Raw genomic sequence first — 17967 nt, forward strand, 5'->3', positions numbered from 1 at the left:
CTTGCTTTGATCCACATACCAGATGTAGTAAATGTAGAGGTCAAGAGTGCAAGAAAGAAAATATTTGTGCTGAATGTTGTGAATGGGATGACAAGAATGGAAGATTTTTAGGTTCCATCAGGACAAGATGGATCAGGACAGAAGAGGAAAGCTGCTGCTAGGGCAGAAAGTAGAGGTAGTTTAGATAATGTTCAAGCTGCTGAATTGGTTTCGCCTGTAATTCCTCTTGATTCTCCAATCATTTCTCTTGCTCCTGTGTCACTAACTCCTAGCTTTGAGTCAAAATTCGATAAGAAGTTCGAATTCTTAGAGAGTACGATGATGGAACTAGGTGCTTCTGTGAAAGCCTTCTGCCAAGGTCACACATCCACGTATCAATGCACGCACGCCCACGCATGAGTGGAAATTGGTAGTTGGTAACAGCTTACGTCAATAAACCGTAAATGTTCTGTTAAACATACGTAAAATCGTGGACGTACGGTGACGGGTTGGGTGGGCGCTGTGCACCACCCAGGGAAGAGCCATAGGCCACTCCTGTTTTGAAATGTTCAAAACAAGTCGTGGGTGGTCACGCCAAATGCCACCTGACGTAGCTCCAGGCGTTGTACGTGGGACCCACGGTGACTGCAACGGGGTAGGCGTTGGGTTCAACAGCATTGTTCGCCGCCGCGGTTTTCTTCTTGCCGCGAAGCACGTGGGCCTCATTGCGCGGTAGCCTACGGGAAAACCGACTCGCACGTTTACAACCCTGTACGACGTGGCAACGCTGTAGCGCAGTATAAAAAAAGGTGAGGTCGGCGCCTTCAGGTCAGCAGTGCCATATAAGACATACAAAAGTATCTCAATACAAAAAATAATTTTAAATAAAAAAATTTTTTGTATTCACTTTGAAAGTAGTAAACAAACATCAGAGACTAGACATATGAAATGAAAAAAACAAACTTACGACAAAATAATCTATGACAAAAATATACACAACACAAAAGTAGAATTTTTCAACACAAACTACAAAACTACATCTGAGAAAAAAGGAACTCTAATACTTGGTGCTTTTACGTTCCTCTCTCTCTCTCTCTCTCTCTCTCTCTCTCTCTCTCTCTCTCTCTCTCTCTCGAGCTTCATTGAGAACTTAGTGTAAATAACGTATATATTTTATATTTTGAATGTTAAGTGTCTTTTTAAGTATATATTTATATTTTATATGTTAAGTATTTTCTAAATATCTTCATAATTCTGGTTATTTTATATCTAGTACTCATTGAAGTCCCTCTCTCTCTCTGTTTTTCTGTTATTTTCTATTTTTCAGTTCATTTCCTTTTCGTTGTGTAGTTTTTGAGGTGAAATGGCTTCATATTTTACTTAGAGTGTAATTGATGTGTGTTTTGGTGCACATTAAGTGCTCTAGGGTTAGTCTGGGACTCTTGCAATGCATTTTTATTTTATTAGTTTTGTGTGGCTGCGAATGAATCTCATTTCAACAGTTGTTTTCCAAGTTCCTAAGGCTGCCGTTTTGTTTAATCGATGATGATTCAGAACAAGGGCGAATATTTATTGCTGCACGGAGTTCACAAGGGGAACTGCAAGCTCTGTTTACAGGCCGGCCCTTTTGTACCCTACAGCCCCACAACGCTGGGCGTGGTACCGACGTGAAGTTGACGTAAGTCAACAACGTAGAACGTTACACTCAGCGGACATTCGTCAGTGCGCCGTGCTTTGCAAAGCAAAATCTTGGGGTTGTGTAGGACTTCCCCAGGCCAGTTCCGGTAGGCGTCACACTATGCTTGCTTTGTGCGAACATTTGCGGCGCAATGTACGGTGTTGGCTTCACGACCGTCAGCCGTGTCCTGTTTACCAGTTGTTCAAGGTCAATTCCGCGAAGATGCCCACGATCGACGTACGTGGGCATACGCCGTCATGGTACGTGGAGAAAGGCAGTCAATCTAGCGTTAGTGCAGTGCATAGTGACTGTGTAGAGGTGGTTGCTGTTCGGCCCACCGGTGCTCCTAGACAAAGGTCACTGTCCCGCTCCCCCCCACCGGAAAGAAGACACATCGGAGGTCAAAGGGATGCGGTGGGGTTTGCCCCCTCTCATTCTGCTGAGCCCAGACTTAGGCTTGTATTCCGATGCCTCAAATCTAGGTTAGGGAGCTCATCTGGGAACCAGGTGATGTCGGGAACGAATGCCTGTCAAAACCCCCACTAACAAATTACCTATTGTTATTCGATAGTTATTTACGTTGTTTTCTAGGAAACTATGTTATTTTATTAGTAACTGATAACTAACACACTGTCTATAAATATTTGTATTGATAATTCTCTTATGGTAGTTATTTACAATGATTACAAGATCTTTCCCTTAAAACGCAGCTTTAGGTTGAGGGTAAATAAATTTTTTGTTTGCCCAGCATGGAAGTCATCCGTAATAATAAAGGTGGAGAGAAACTGTGCTGTAAAGATATAGGTATACTAAAAAATCCACCAGTGCTACTACGGAGAGATGGGAATGTTCTAGAAGAGCAGCGTTTGGATGTAACGGAAAAATAACAACAAATTTAGAAATATCGGACGACATTTCAAGTATAGATCATAATCATAAGCGAGATAAAGGATCAGTGGAAGTAGCAAAAATGCGTATAACCCTCTATCAACAGGCCAAATCAACTAGAGGAAATACTGGTCTCATTGTAGCGGATTCGTTGGAGGGTGTGACTCAAGAAGGAAGACTTGTCATGGGAAATATAAATACAGTTAAAAGATATGTTCAAAGAAAACGCCAAGAAGGATGCCTTAAGAATCAAGAATCTTTGAGGGACTTGAAAATTTCGGGAGAGTGGACTATGACTCGAGGAGAAAATTCTGTGCCTTTTCTTCTTCGTGATAATGGTGCTGAAGCCAATAATTGAATAATTATATTTGCTACAAAAGATGCGATGGAACATTTAGCTAAGACACATTTCTGGTATATGGATGGAACCTTTACATCAGCACCTGCCTTATTTGAACAGCTATTTATTATTAAATTCAGCGATATGTGTGTATGGTTTTCTTTCCAGCAAATCACAGACAGTTTTTGATTAAGGAGAGGAACTAGGATTATAAAAGAATCCAGATACTACGATGACAGATTTTGAAAAATCACTTTTGAACGCTACTGAAAATGTACTGGGTCCTCGGATCTATACAAAACACATGCTTTTATCACTTAACACAAAATACATGGCGGAAACTACAAAGCTTAGGACTAGTAATATCTACAAGGAAGATGAAACTACAAGGGACTTTTGTGGTATGATTGACGGACTTGCTTTTCTTCCACCCGATAAGTGGGGGTTTTGTCATGTGGGGGTTTTGTCGCCCCACCGTCGGGAACATGGCTGGAAGGGTTCAGAAGCTCCCACATAAATGTAAAAGAGCTACAGAAAATTTTTCTAGGTTTGCAAGCCTTTTCCCCCTAATTCGAGGGACAACAGTAACTATAATAATAATAATATCCTTTATTTCAGCTCAGGGCCATATACATGGAATATACAAAATACAGACAGTAACATCACAATCTAGGTACATGAGTTAACATTATAAAAAATTAATAAACGGCAATATCCACACAATTGCTGAAGTTGTATAAAAGATAGTAATCATATTACTGGTAATAACAGTAATAATATTGGAAAGAAAAAAATGCATTGACAGTTATAATAGGTAGTGCACAAATTATATAACTTGGATTCAAGCTAGAGACCTAAGGTGGTTACAGTAGTCCGGTCCAGGGGGCTAAATACGAAAATTGAATGTAGACAATAACAGTAACCGTGCAAATATAATAATAATGACAGGTTCTGCAGGTGACACCTTGCCAATACAGAGATTAAGTCATTTGGGGAACAAACGCCTCATTTTGTCATCTTTCCCACAATGAAGATATAATTGCTTCACTCCTTAGGATGCTTTGTATGAGCGAATTGCTGCTGTTTCTCACTCGTGCTATCAGGCTGGACATTGTTCGCCTTACAATGATTTTTAAGTTGTCCAGGCGGTTTTCTATGAACATCTGTGTGGCGGAGTGGTAGCGAGGAGTGTTTGTGAGGCGTCTCAAAATGTCATTGTGCACTGATGGGGAAATCAGAACCATATCGTCGGCGTAACAGAGGTTGTTTATAGTTGTTTCATTGACAGTGCATCTGATTGGGAGTGAGTTCAGTTTGACATTCAAGGCATATGTGTACGTATTAAACAGGTATGGAGAGAGAATGCCCCCTTGCCAAAGCCCGTTTAGGGAGCCGAAGGTGTACGATATACGATACCCCATTTGACACAGAATTGTGTGTGGAGAACCAGCAATATAAAATTCCAATTAAATATACGTAGAGGTGTGCCTCTTTTATGCAGATTCAGGTATTTTACTGTCAAATGCTTTTCTCGCATCCACAAAACAGATAAACAGAAGAGGCTGATTGGTAATAGTTCAGCAATTCTTTCAGTATGTAGATGCTGGTGTCGGTAAGTGGTTTGCTTTAAATCCGAACTGGTTGTCAGTGGTGTGTAGCAAGGGGAGAAGTCTCACTAGAAGGACCGACTGGATTATCTTCGACTTGATCGTTTTGATTGCAATCGGCCGGTAGTTGTCAGGGTTAGCTGCATCCTTTAGCTTGTTTTTGATTAATGGTATCAAGTGAACTAAAAGTTAGGAGTTTGGAAGAAACTGGTGAATTATGCACGTATTGAATAGGGCAGCTAGCAAAATGTAAATTATCAGATAGCAGAATTTGAAAGCCTCTGCAGGAAGACCATCGCAGCCGGGATATTTATTATTAGGTAGGCTGTTTATGGCATCGCTGATGTTACCTGGCGTAATACAATCTGCAATATGAAATTGAATGTTCTAAGCAAGGAGGTTATCTACATCCCTTTGGGAGTCTTGATCATTTATGCAGTTCAGGATATTGCTGAAGTGATTGCCCCACGTACTTGCGATAGCCTCGTCACTGACTGCTCCCCCTACTCTCTGTTATAGCTTTTTAGTTTTTGGATTTAAGGACTGGGTATCTTTCCAAAGACGAGGATAATCACCTGATTTTAAGTTTCTAGACATTGCATCGGCTCCTAGTTGTTTTTCATTTAATCTGCAGCGTTTAAGAGCAAGTTTGACTGCGTTCTCACCTGTCTCATTAGTAATGCAGTGAGTCCTTCCCTCTGGCTACCATTTTGCCTCCACTCCACCGTAAAAACTTTTCTCATGAGTTTGTATACAGATCTTTAACCAAGTCATTCCATCCAGGTATATTATGAGAATTACCTTGACAAAATCTAAAGGTAGCCCTGCCTGAAGCAAGCATAGCAAAAATTATGTTCAAATAGAATTCATTCAGATCCCTCCTGTGGTGGTCATTTTTACAATTTGTGTTTGTACAAAGTAAGGCATCTACTGGTTGAACTATTGACCACAACCTGGTTTCCGTGGTCGCCCTAAAGTATCTGGTTTTCTGTTGGTTTTTAAAATCCCAGTTTACAGCTGGTGGCGATCAGTTAGGGGGTTCACGGCTCTGTTGTATGTCAGGAAACAAGCATGGGGGGACACATTCGTTTTCCCTTTTTCAAGTGCTCACTCAGGAACTTCTCCTTTGGGCAGACAAGAATCAAGTGTTGTTGCTGACTCCCTTCATCCAAGGGAAAATGAATGTCCTAGCAGATGGTCTAAGTCGCCAGAATCAGGTCCTTCTGACAGAGTGGACTTTGCATTGAAGAGTGTGCAAGGACCTTTGGAGGCTATGGGGTCGACCTTCAGTAGACCTCTTTGTGACAACAAAAAAACCAAAGATTCCCAAGATTCTGTTCGCTGGTCCCGGACCCTCTCATCTGGAGAACGGATGTGATGCTGCAAGACTGAACCGGTTTGGACGTCTACACCTTTCCTCACCTCGGTATAATCAGGAAGGTCATAAACAAGTTAAATGCTCACCAGAACGTAACACTGACTAACGGTCCCCTTCTGGCCAGAGAAGAAGTGGTTCCCAGACTTTATGCAAATATTAGTGGACTTCCCAGACTATTACCTCAAACAACCTCATTTTCAGAAGTTCCATCTAGGATTGTCCACTCTGGCTCTGACAGGGTACAGACTGTAAGGCGCCTTGTTACTGTAGATCAAAAGGGTTTTCTAAAGCAGTTGCAAAGGCTATCGCCCAATGCAGCCGACCTTTATCTAATAAATTATAGCACTCTGAGTGTACTACCTTCAGAGAGTGGTGTAACAGACAAAATGTCTCCTCTTTTTAAACTACTATAAGTCAAATAGCTGATTTTTTTCTCTACTTGAAGTCCAGGAAGTTTTCGACGTCTATGACCAAGGGCTATAGAGCTATGCTTAGTTCAGTTTTTAAGCATAGAGGAGTAGATTTGTCATCAACTCAAGATTTAAGTGACCTTATTAAGTTTTTTGATGTCAAGAAACAGGTGTTATGATGCCATTTCTTGGAATTTAGACGTGGTTTGAAATGGATTTCAGGGCCGCCTTTCGAACCTATTCAGTCAGCTCCTCTCAGGGACCCAACAAGGAAAACCATCTTTTTAGTGGCTTTGGCGACAGCAAAGGTTGTTAGCGAAATCCGAGCTATATATAAAAGGATTGGATTTTCACAAAAGGATGCGGTATGTTCCTTCTTTCTGGGTTTTCTGACTAAAAATGAGTACCCATTTAATACATGGCCGCGCTCATTCGCCATCAAGAATTTTATGGATATCCTCAGGCCTGAGGAAGAGGAAAGGTGGTTATGTCCAATCAGGGCCTTGAGATATTACCCTCAAAGAACAGAAAAGGTTAGGAGCTGTTTGGATCTCCTGTGGTGCTCGGTCAGGAATCCGTCTCGTCCACTCTCCAAGAATGCATTATCTATTTTCCTAAGAAATGTGATTTCAGAAGCTCATGCTAAAATCAACTGCAAGAAGATAAATTGGTCCCAATGAAAGTCAAGACTCGTGAAGTGAGAGCGGTCACGACTTCCCTCGCATTCAGGCATAATATGTCATTTACTAAACTTGTGCAAGCAACGTTCTGGAAGTGTAGGTCGGTATTTGCTCCACACTACCTAAAGGATGTGGAAACTGTCTCCGAGAACTGCAACATATTAGGACTGATCTCTGTGGCTGGCATGGTGTTGGGAGAGTAGGCATAAGGAATCTGACTTCCGTCTGCTTATTTTTGCCTTGAATAAGGTATGAGGTTCATAAGGAAGCCTGGAGGCACATTTGTGGCTAGTGCACACCAGTTCCTTTTTAATGGTTGGATTGTGACAGTCTTTTATGGTTATGGTTATGGTGTAGTGCAGTGTTTTTTTGTTTTTTTGTTTTTTTATTCTGGTCTTCGCCTCGGGCAAGGGCACCTTGTGTAGCTTTGCGAGCCGAGCTTATACTTCCTGACTCCAAAGCTCCCACTCATGCAGAGGTGACTCTGGGCTAGACGGTCAAGTACTCTACGGGTCAAGTAGAGCACCGATCAGAGGCAGTAATTATCTGCAGTACTCACTTGCCAGGTAAGAAAACAACAAGCATATTATTTTATGTTGGCAATCTTTTATTTTAATTTCATTAATCTATAGTACACAATGTATTGAAATAGTTTGTCCATGATTCCCACCCCTTTAAATGGGGAATCAGCCATAATATTACTGGGTAAGTTCCATGCACAAAAATTATATTTTTATAATGTAAGGTTTTGTATATACTTAACCTAGTAATTATATGATCGAAGCCCAGCTGCCTCCCCTCGCATGGACATTAAGAGCACAAAACGATTTGAAGCGCTCTGCCATTTGTTACCTATATATAAGCCCCGGTAGTGGGCGGGGCATTCCAACTGCATAACCAGAACTAGCGCTATCGTGAATTTTCAGTTGTTAGGTTGGGGTAGGTAGGAAGCTTTTAGCGACATAATTACTGGGTAAGTATATACAAAAACTTATTATAAAAATATTTTTGTTAATCTGTCTAAAGAATATGACAACAAAAATATACCTTTGACGAGAATCCACTTTTATTGTGCCCAAGCATAATTTGGGCAGCCATTCCCATCTGGGCCACTTCACCATGTAGTTTAAATTTAGATGAGGGGTAGGGTGCATAGATCAACTTAGCATGAAACAATTTTGACCGCGTAATGTCACATCTTGAAGACCTGGGTAAGTTTCCCGCGCAATGATTTGGATACAGTTACCTCTCAATTAACACGAGGGTTACCATACGAAATAACAGTAATAAGGGGCGTTACGTTCCTGGACTTGGGGAACTGTGTACTGGATAATTAATATAATACTATGTAGGTCAGGCAAAAAAGAAAAACAGAACAAAATCATTCACTTTATTAATAAAAAATAAACAGTCTTTCGCTTTATTATAAATACATACAGTGCACAGTGCTATGTCTTTATGTCGACAGCTGTCGTCTGCAGCGCGTGCCACCCTACAACTTGGCTGTCCCTCCTCATCCCCTCACTCGTTGTCTTCTGATCCTTTTTCCACTCCAAACTGAGAGCACAGTTGTGCTGGGCTGGCCCAGCTGGGCACAACTGCTCAGCTCAGTGAGTCCCCCTGCTTCCGCTAGATGATGGGGAGGCACGGGTGATTTGAAAACACGGTTGGGCGCCAATTCAAGTTAAATCGACGACTGCCCGTGGGGAAAACCCTCTAGCTCTCATCAAATCGAAAAGGTGTTAATTAAGCATGCGTTAATTGAGAGGTGACTGTACTTTGTTCAAAGTTTAAGAGGTCATATTAATTTAGATCTCTACAGTATTTTGTATGTTTTCTTTTACTGCTTTTTCTATTTGTTTTTTTGCATAAGTTTTTCACTATAAATCTCTTCTGTTTTCTCTCTCTTTCACAGCTGAGCATAATATTCTGTTGATGCTTTTTTGTCGAGTTATCAGCACTAGTATGGTTACTAGTATGTACATAACCATGTATACGCAGAATTGAAAAATATAAGGCTTTGGAAAACATTGAAAATATAGCCCAAGTTTGATTTAGTAGATAAATCAGGAAGAAATAAGTCAATTTGACCATTGGCATAATGTGGCTGACTGCTACTGTTTTCTGTGAATGCATGCTTGCACTTGATGATTAATGTTGCCATAAAGCCAGCTTACAGCAGTTTTAATTTGTGTCTTCGACTTTGACTCTTCTTGCAAAAATGGAAGTAACGAACATTGGCAGTGTGCTCTTTTGTTTAGTAGAATACGGTGACACATCATGTTCATAATTATAGAAAGTGGAGGGGAGGGGAGGGGGTATAGAGCCCTGGAGGCACATCTTCCTATTGGTACTTTCTTATTGAACCAATTCTTTGTGGTTAAAATAACATAGTGATACAAATATTGTGGCTAAGCAAATGAAAAGTATAGCCTTCCAACACGTGCCAAGATACCACTTCTTGCATTCAAGTGCCTCAGTGGCGTGATCGGTATGGTCTTGGCCTGCCAACTCGGTGGCCGGGAGTTCGATTCTTGGGCATTCCACTGAGGGGTTAGAGATGTGTATTTCTGGTGATAGAAGTTCACCCTTGATGTGGTTTGGAAGGCACATAAAGTCGTTTGTTCCATTGTTCCATTGTTCCATTGTTGAATAACCACCACTGGTTCCATGCAACGTAAAAACACCATACAAACTTCTTACATACACTTTATTAGTATGAGCACTTTAAAAACTCCTACCCTCTTTTTCGTTTCTTTAAGGTTAGGGCTACAACTGAACATTTGGTAGCCTAACTCATTTTGAACATTTAGTTACTAATCCTAATATTTTCTATTTTCACATAAGTGATTTACCAAACAATTACAAAGTTGTAAGCTTTCTTACATGGCAGTCGAAAATTCAAATTTTCTGGTGCCGGCGGTGCTATCATCATTCATGTAGGTGGTACATGTCCCGCCCACTTTCAGGAACCCTGGTACTGCTGAGCTAACTACCGTCAATTTGTTTTCTGCTGCCCATGGAGTAACACCTGTAGGTTTTCTTTGTGGTCAACTGTCATCGCCACATGGATTTTGTGTCATATTTGGTGAAGTACAAATTTCTTGGTTGTTTTTGCCGGTTAGTTTCTACATTATCTTTCAATCAGCTAGGAGTTTAGCTTAGTATGTCGGACTCTAGTTCGTCATCATTTAGGTTTTGCAGCGATGGCTGCAAAACAAGAATTCCTAAGCTTTGGTATGATCTGCACTCCAAGTGTGTTAAGTGTAGGGGGCAATGTTGTAGTAATGTAAGCTTAACTTGTGCCGAATGCCAGGATTTAGATGAGCAGGGATGAAAGACTTTTAAGGCTCATTTAGAACAGATGGAGAAAGATAGAAAGAGGAAAGCAGCTATTAGAGCTGGTAGTAAGCCTAGTGTTGAGTCAACTCCTTTGCCTTTAGAAGTGAAGAAGTCTTCTCTTTCTTCCCCTTTTTAGTCTAATATTTCTCCAATTGATAGTCCTCCTACTTCATTGCCATTGACTCCTGTCCAGGCAGCCCTTGCTTCCGATCCTAATACCATTGCCGATTTAGAGTCCAAAATGGACAAAAAGTTTGAGATTTTGGCTAAATCCCGTAATGGATTTAGGTTTGTCTTTCGCGCGTTCGTGGAGAAATGGAGTGCTAGTGAAAAGTCTAGTGTTGTGCAAGGTGTCAGTGTTGTGTCTGGGGAGGCGGCAGTCCGTTTCCCCATTTCTCCTAGATGAAGGTCACTGTACCGCTTCCCCACACCCGGGAGAACACATACAGGAGGTCAAAGGGAGACTGGAGGATTTTCCCCACGGGCAGTCGTCGACTCCGTCGATCTTGTCGACTAATGGTTGTCGACTAAACACCACTAGAAAGGTGTAGAGGTGAGTGAGATGCAGTTTTCGTCTGATTCTGATGTGCCATCACCTGAGAAGAGGCAAAAGCGTGGAGTGGTTCAGTGTCACATCCGTTAAAGAGACATGCTGCTTATGCAGACTGTACGACTGCCTGTGAAGAAGTCAAGAGAGCAGTGGAGTCCCCAGCCATCCTACAGTTTTGCACCTGCACAAGACTTTCAGTGTTTCATCAGTTGACAGACAGTGTAGTCCCGACTGACGACAGGCGCTTACGCGCTGAGCAGCAGTTTCACTCTCGCACTCTGGATTCCCCTCGCAGTGTGTCGAAAGGAGTTTTGACTCATTTGGCTCGTAGCGCTTCGCCTACTAACCGCTCATCTTCAAAGAAGAGCCGATCAACAGCGACGACTTTGACATCGACTTCGGAAGTCCCGAAAACCGGTGCTCCAGAAGATCATTCTCCGTTTGGACCTTTCAAGCAGCAGCTCCAAGAACTGATGGGGTTATTGAAGAAAGCGATGACCTCTCAAGGAGAGGAAGATGGTGTATCGTCGATTCTTTTGGAGGATGAAGCTCAAGATCATGAGTCGAAATCCTCTTCGGCGTATTCCAGTCTGTTGCGGTTTTTACTGGCTACGTACCCAGACTCTTTTGAGCCAGCTTCACCTTCGTCCCCACCATTGATGTTTGTGAAGGATAGAAAGGTGCCATCTTCAGGATTGCCGAAACTGTTTCTGTCTCGGTCGGCAAAAAGAGTATTCAAGGAAGCAGACGAGTGGCTGTCCAAAAAGCTGGAGTTAGGTAAGGCCTCTTTGGCCTATCCCCCTTCGAAATTACAGAACAAGACATGTAGGTTCTACACGAAGGGAGAAGTCCCTTCCTTTGGAGTTTCTGCCTTTTCTCAAGGGGACTTCTTAGGTCTGGTGGATGCAAACAGGAGAGCAGCTTTTTCGGCTGCGAAGATAATGTTCTTTTCGCCCGATTTCGATCACCTGTTTAAGGTGATAGAAGTACTATTCAGTTTTCTAGACTGGACTATTGCTGCATTAGCCAGGAAGATAGAAGAATGTCAGTCCCTAGAAGAGAGTTTTCGTTGGACTAGCTTAACGTTTTGTCCTGCGTGGACAAAGCGGTGAAAGATGGTTCAAGTGACCTTGCCATACTCTTCACGATGGGCATCCTAAAAAAGAGAGAGCTGTTGTGTTCTTTTACGTCCAGGGGAGTTATGACAGACCAGAAGTCTGCTTAGATGTTCTCTCCCCTGTGTAAGTCCCATCTGTTTCCAGAACAACAATTCAACAGGTGTTGTAGGACGATCTGTTAACACAGCTATATTCCCTAAGGATACCCCTGTCACTGGAGCTAAAGCTTCCCCTATGCAGAAGCACCCTTTTTGAGGTGGCAAAACTACATGGCAGAATAGGCCGAGGACTAACTTGCACATGCCAGCAATGTCCATCAAGAAACCTCCCTTCAGGCAGTCTGACAAGTAATCGGGAGGTCCTTCATGCACCTGTAGGGGCAAGACTCCATTATTTTTGGGAGGAATGGAGTTGGTGAGGAGCAGAGCAGTGGGTAGTCCAAGTGCTGAGAGAAGGATAAGCGATCCTTTTGTGCAAGACCCTTCACTGTCCCAAGTACCCATCTGCTTGACAGTGTACTCAAAGGGATCAGGGAGAGATTTGCCGTTAGCCAGAGAGGTAGAAGCACTCATCAACAAAAAAGCCATAGAAGAAGTAACTGACAAAATCTCCCCAGGCTCCTACAACCGACTTTTCCTGGTCCATTGCATTGAACCTTTACGTGCAAAAGACGAAATTTCGGATGGAAACCAGTCGGTTGGTGATGTCAGCCCCCAACTGGGCGACTGGATGGTGTCTCTCGACATGAAAGATGCATACTTTCATGTCCCAATTCATCAGGAGTCCAAGAAATTTCTGAAATTCATCTTCAAAAAGAGGAGTTCCAATTCAGAGCCCTCTGCTTCGGACTATCGACGGCTCCCCAAGTATTCACTCATATTCTCGCTCATCTAGGGAAATGGCTGCACCTGGTGGGAATCAATGCAGCTTTTTACTTAGACGACTGGCTACTGAGGGCCAAATCCAGTCGTCAGTGTGTGAAGGACTTAGAAAGGACATTAAATCTGACTCAACAATTGGAAATTAAAATAAATCTCTAAGTCCCAATTGTCTACGACACAGAGGATTCCCTATTTAGGGATAATTCTGAACACTAGCTTTTCTCTCCCCCCTTACTACAGTGCCTTACAACAGTCCTTGTTCGCCCGTCGTGCTCAGCCTTGGGCTGGATGAGCCTCCTTGGAACCCTTGCTTCAGTGGAAGGTTTCATAATGTTAGGTCGTCTCCACATGAGGTCTCTCCAATTCTTCCTAAGAGCGAACTGGAACCGGAAGACTCAACCAGACCCGCTGGTTTTTCCCGTGATGGAAAAGATCAAAGCAGATCTTCGTTGGTGGTTGTCGAAGGAGAGACTCCAAGAAGATCTTTCCCTAGTAACATCGAACTCCTACTGAGAGTTCTATTCAGACACGTCGGACAAGGGATGAGGAGCCCTGCATACTAGGAAACAGGAGAGCCTCAAGTCTTTGGACAGAGCAGAAGAAGTGCCTACACATAAATGTGAAGGAATTGAAGGCAATTCTTTTAGGACTTCAAGCGTTCGCTCCTCTAGTCATTGGAAGAAAGGTGGCAACCTTCATGGACAACACCATGGCACTATCATACATCCAGAAACAAGGAGGAACACACTCTTTTTCTCTCAACAAGGTAGCGGAAATTCTCCTCCTCAGGGTGAACGAGCACAAGATTTCGCTCTTCCTGAGGTTCGTTCAAGGAAGAACAAACGTGTTAGCTGGTCTCTGAATGAGGGAGTTTTTCTTGATCTGTGGAAGTTATGGGGAAGCCAGCCATAGATCTCTTCACCGCCTCAAGAAACAAATGTCAATCGTCTCCCAATTTTCTGTTCTCCGGTGCCAGACCCACTAGCCTGGAGAACAGAAGCAATGCTGCTGGATTGGATGGGCCTCGAAGTTTATGCTTTTCACTCCTTCGGAATGTTAAGAGAAGTAATCAACAAACTTCAGTCTCATTAAAATGTGTCGATGACTTTAGTGGCCCCTTTCTGGCCCAAGAAAGTGTCACAAATTTTTCATGTTTTACTTTAGTCAGCTCGTACCCTGGTGTTCTGGGCGATGACAAGGTCTCAAGGACTTAGCTGTTACTACTCGGGGGAGGGGTTAAGAAGACAAGGTTCACAATTTTCACAAGATTTTATTACAAAAATAAATGAATTTGGATATATAAAAATTTCCCCACGCATTACTTACATGTTAACAACCCAAAATAAACATGAAGTGACATCAAGGTCAAATAATTAGCAAAGTAATCTGGCACGTGGCCGTTGCAAAACACTATGTCGGTGAGGTGGACAAACAGGCCATTATTCAAGAATCTGAAGCAGCGATTAGCATAAAATCCAAATACATGTCATAACACTACGGATATTGGGGATGACCCACGATCAACTTATGGCAATGACACTGTCTGGAGAGGAGAAGGGGACCAGTCTTACCTGAACGTTCTCGTACCTTGGGAAAGAATGCGGCTTCCCGCTAGAGCCAGGCTTAATTACAACTTGGTAATGCCAGCGTGTAACATTCTAGAACTATGTCAGGAACTGGTTTATTACATCTTATTTTCCCCCGCAAATTATAACTTTTGATATTGTACAAAAAGGTAGAATTTAGAGTAAAGTTTAATTTCAGATAAGCTAAATCTTGCTACCTTGAGCGAGTCTTTCCTACTGGCACAATTTTGCTTGGTGCATTTCTTTTTTCTGTATATAATATACATGGCTAAGAGTTAAACGAAATTTATTAAGACACCAATTTTCCTTAACAGAATTGATAGACCTCCTCCACACAGTGTCGTATGTATTAGTTCAAATATTTGCATACTAAAAGTTACGTGGATGTGTAGCTGAATTCACAATGTCATCATCTCTTCTTGCTAAACTAACCTGATGTTGCGGCAGGTTTGTTGCTAAAACGGGGACTTCCCCAGGCTCCTTCCACAAAGTCCATATTTGCTCAGAGAACCCCACTTCGACTGGTATCACCAAGGATTATTTGCTCTGGCCCTGACAGGATTCAGACTGTCAGGGATCTCGTTAGAGCAAAAGGCTTTTCGCAAAGAGCAGCAGAAGCTATTGCGAGCTGTAGAAGAAGCTCTTCTGCCAAGCTCTACCAGTCAAAGTGGAAAGTCTTTAGGTTGTGGTGCAGACAAAATCGCAGATTTCCTGTTATATTTGAGGGATTCTAGAAAGCTGTCCACGTCTACAATTAAGGTATATAGATCCATGCTTTCGTCTTTTTTTAAACATAGAGGCCTTGACGTCTCAAACGACCAGGACATCAGTGACCTCATTAAATCTTTTGAGTCCTCAAAAGTGGTTAAGTCTGGGGTAGTCGACTGGAACTTGGACGTAATCTTGAGTTGGATTTCCAGTCCTCAGTTTGAGCCTATGCTTCTTCATTACGGAATTTAATGAAGAAGCTCTTTTCTTAGTCGCTTTAGCCACGGCAGGCAGGATAAGTGAATTGCAAGGGATTAGTAAAGAAGTAGGTGTCGCCCAGAATGATGCAGTGTCTCTTATGTAAAGGAGTTCCTTGCAAAGAACGAGAATCCATCAAATCCTTGGCCTTGCTCCTTCATAATTAAGAACTTGACGGACATTGTGGGAGCAGAGGATGAGGAACGTTCATTATGCCTTGTCAGAGCCATTAGACACTACCTGATTAGGACGGAAACGTTGAGAGGCAACTCGAATTGACTCTGGTGTTTTGGTGAGAGACTCCTCCCGTCCTCTCTCCAAGAACGCTACATATTTTGTTCTTCTTGAGGAGTCTGATTTTGGAAGCCCACGCTCAAGTACAAGATCAGGCTTTTCGTGTAATGAAAGTGAAGGTGCACGAAATTCGTGCAGTGGCAACTTCATTATCTTTTAGACATAACATGTCACTATCCTTCATTCTGCAAGCGACGTTCTGGAGGTTTAAATAAATTTTCGCATCACATTTCTTGAAGGATGTAGAGACTGTTTTTAAAAATTTTTGTAAATTGGGACTGTTGTCGGTGGTGGACATGGTGTTGGGAAAGGAAGCATAGGGGGACCTGTTTTCCCTATACTATCTCCTCGCCTTGGATTTTAAGGTGGTCAAGTTGTTGGGAAACCTGGGGGTACACTGTACCCAGAGTACCCTCCAGTTTTTTATGGCTAGGGTATGTTTATGGTTGGTATTTATTGTAGGTGATAGTTTTGTGGATTATCTGGTCTGAGCCCAGAGCAAGGGCGAAATTTTTTAATTCTAACCATCGGTGAACCTCCATGGTCACAAAATCCCACCTTTAGTAGGGACAACCCTGGCCATTACTGCCACATCTACAGGTGATGAGAATGCTGACCAGAGGCAGTATTCACCTTCAGCTGCTGTCTTACAAGGTAAGGTACTACAAACATTAGTTGTAATGTAAGCACATTATTGCTGTCTTTTTATAAGCTGTCCATGTACCCACCTTTTGGGTAACATGGATTCAGCTTTGTAATTGTTTGGTAAGTCACTCATGTGAAAATGATATTTTTATAATAAAATATGGTTTCACATATACTTACCAAACAATTACATAATCAGAGCCCTCCCTCCTCCCCACAGTTTGACGTTGCGGCTCAACGAATTGACGGTAGTTAGCTCAGCAGTACTGGGGTTTCCCGAAAGTGAGCGGGACATACACGAATGATGGCAGCTCCGCTGGCGCCAGGAAATGTGAATTTTAGACTGCCAGGTAAGAAAGCTTACAGCTTTGTAATTGTTTGGTAAGTAAATGTGATACATTATTATAAAAATATAATTTTTTGCATAAAAAATTTAATTTTACCCCTTTTCTTTCCAGAAGTTGCAAAGTTCTGAAGAAATTATAAAAGTATTGAAATAATTCTTTTTCCCTTGATCACTCTACTTTTTCTGTTCCATCCAGCACTCCTAAAGGATTAGAGGACACATCCCGTTATCCAGAACTCTTTGCTGAACTTTTAAAGGATCCTTCATGGTCCATCCAGGACCTAAAGAAGCTAGCAGGTCTGAATATCCTGAGGGCAATGGAAAAAGTTGAAGAGGTAAGATGAAAGCAGGTTTTTCATCTAGTGCACACGCACGATCTTGTGACTTCAGCCCAGAAAACTGTCCCTCACAACCACATTGCAAGATGATTTTGCCAAGTTGAATTTAGTTTGGGATGGTGTCTGCACCATATTCTACCATAGATAGGTCCCTTTAGTAAAATAAATTTATATCTGTAGTATAACCTTATCATAACTGTAAAGGACAATACAATTTACCCACTTTAATCAGTTACTTAAAACTTTACTTTTGCCACACAAGTATACATCTCATGTTCTGGAAGCAATATATTTGAAACACACTATAGCAGCTCACTTGAAAATTTGTTATGATTTTCTTTTTCCCAAAAATATCATAATCTAACAGAATATTATCATCTAATAGTTAAGTACTGATTCAGGCATTTAAATAACTTTCTTTCCACTGTACACTGGTATTCTTAAATACAATATGTACTACATATCATTTACCATGGTTTACATACCTTTGTGTCTATAGAATTTTACAGTTACAGTACCATCCCAGCTACCATTACAGCAAAAGGTTACAAGAAAATGAAAGGTTTAAAAACCAACAAGAACATTTTATTCATCATTGCTGATAGCTGTGAGAATGACTGTGTGAGAAATTATATATAATTATCAGTGTACAAGCTGGTTGAGCTTCCATTCTTTATCACGACCAACTGTCTTATAGCACTCAATTTGTTCTGTACTTTTTTTTCCTGTGTGCTGATAGTTAAAATATGGGGGGAGCTAGTATGTTGTTTTCGGGAGCAATTATAAGTTCTGTAAAGCATTCATTCTGCTCATACTTCCTCTTTGGACTTGAGCTCTTCTAATTCTTGTCCTGCTCCAATTGTCACTTGTCAAGCAAACTAAATCCTTCAAATGTGCCCTAAATGCCATTAATGTAACAGGATAATCTAGTCAAATTACTT

At 41.8% G+C, this 17967-nt stretch overlaps 1 protein-coding gene across 4 annotated transcripts in view; it reads left to right on the plus strand.

Annotated features, from left to right (window-relative positions):
* LOC135195660 (dipeptidase 1-like) overlaps positions 1 to 17967 on the plus strand; it is a 333274-nt gene that overhangs the window by 304618 nt on the left and 10689 nt on the right. For all 4 annotated transcript variants that reach the window (XM_064222030.1, XM_064222031.1, XM_064222029.1 and 1 more), the window contains one exon: positions 16885 to 17023. In XM_064222030.1, coding sequence (XP_064078100.1) covers positions 16885 to 17023 — 139 coding nt within the window. The remainder of the gene's footprint in view (positions 1 to 16884; positions 17024 to 17967) is intronic.

This window comes from Macrobrachium nipponense, chromosome 16 (assembly GCF_015104395.2).
Source record: "Macrobrachium nipponense isolate FS-2020 chromosome 16, ASM1510439v2, whole genome shotgun sequence".
In the NCBI taxonomy this organism is placed as follows: Eukaryota; Metazoa; Arthropoda; class Malacostraca; order Decapoda; family Palaemonidae; genus Macrobrachium; species Macrobrachium nipponense.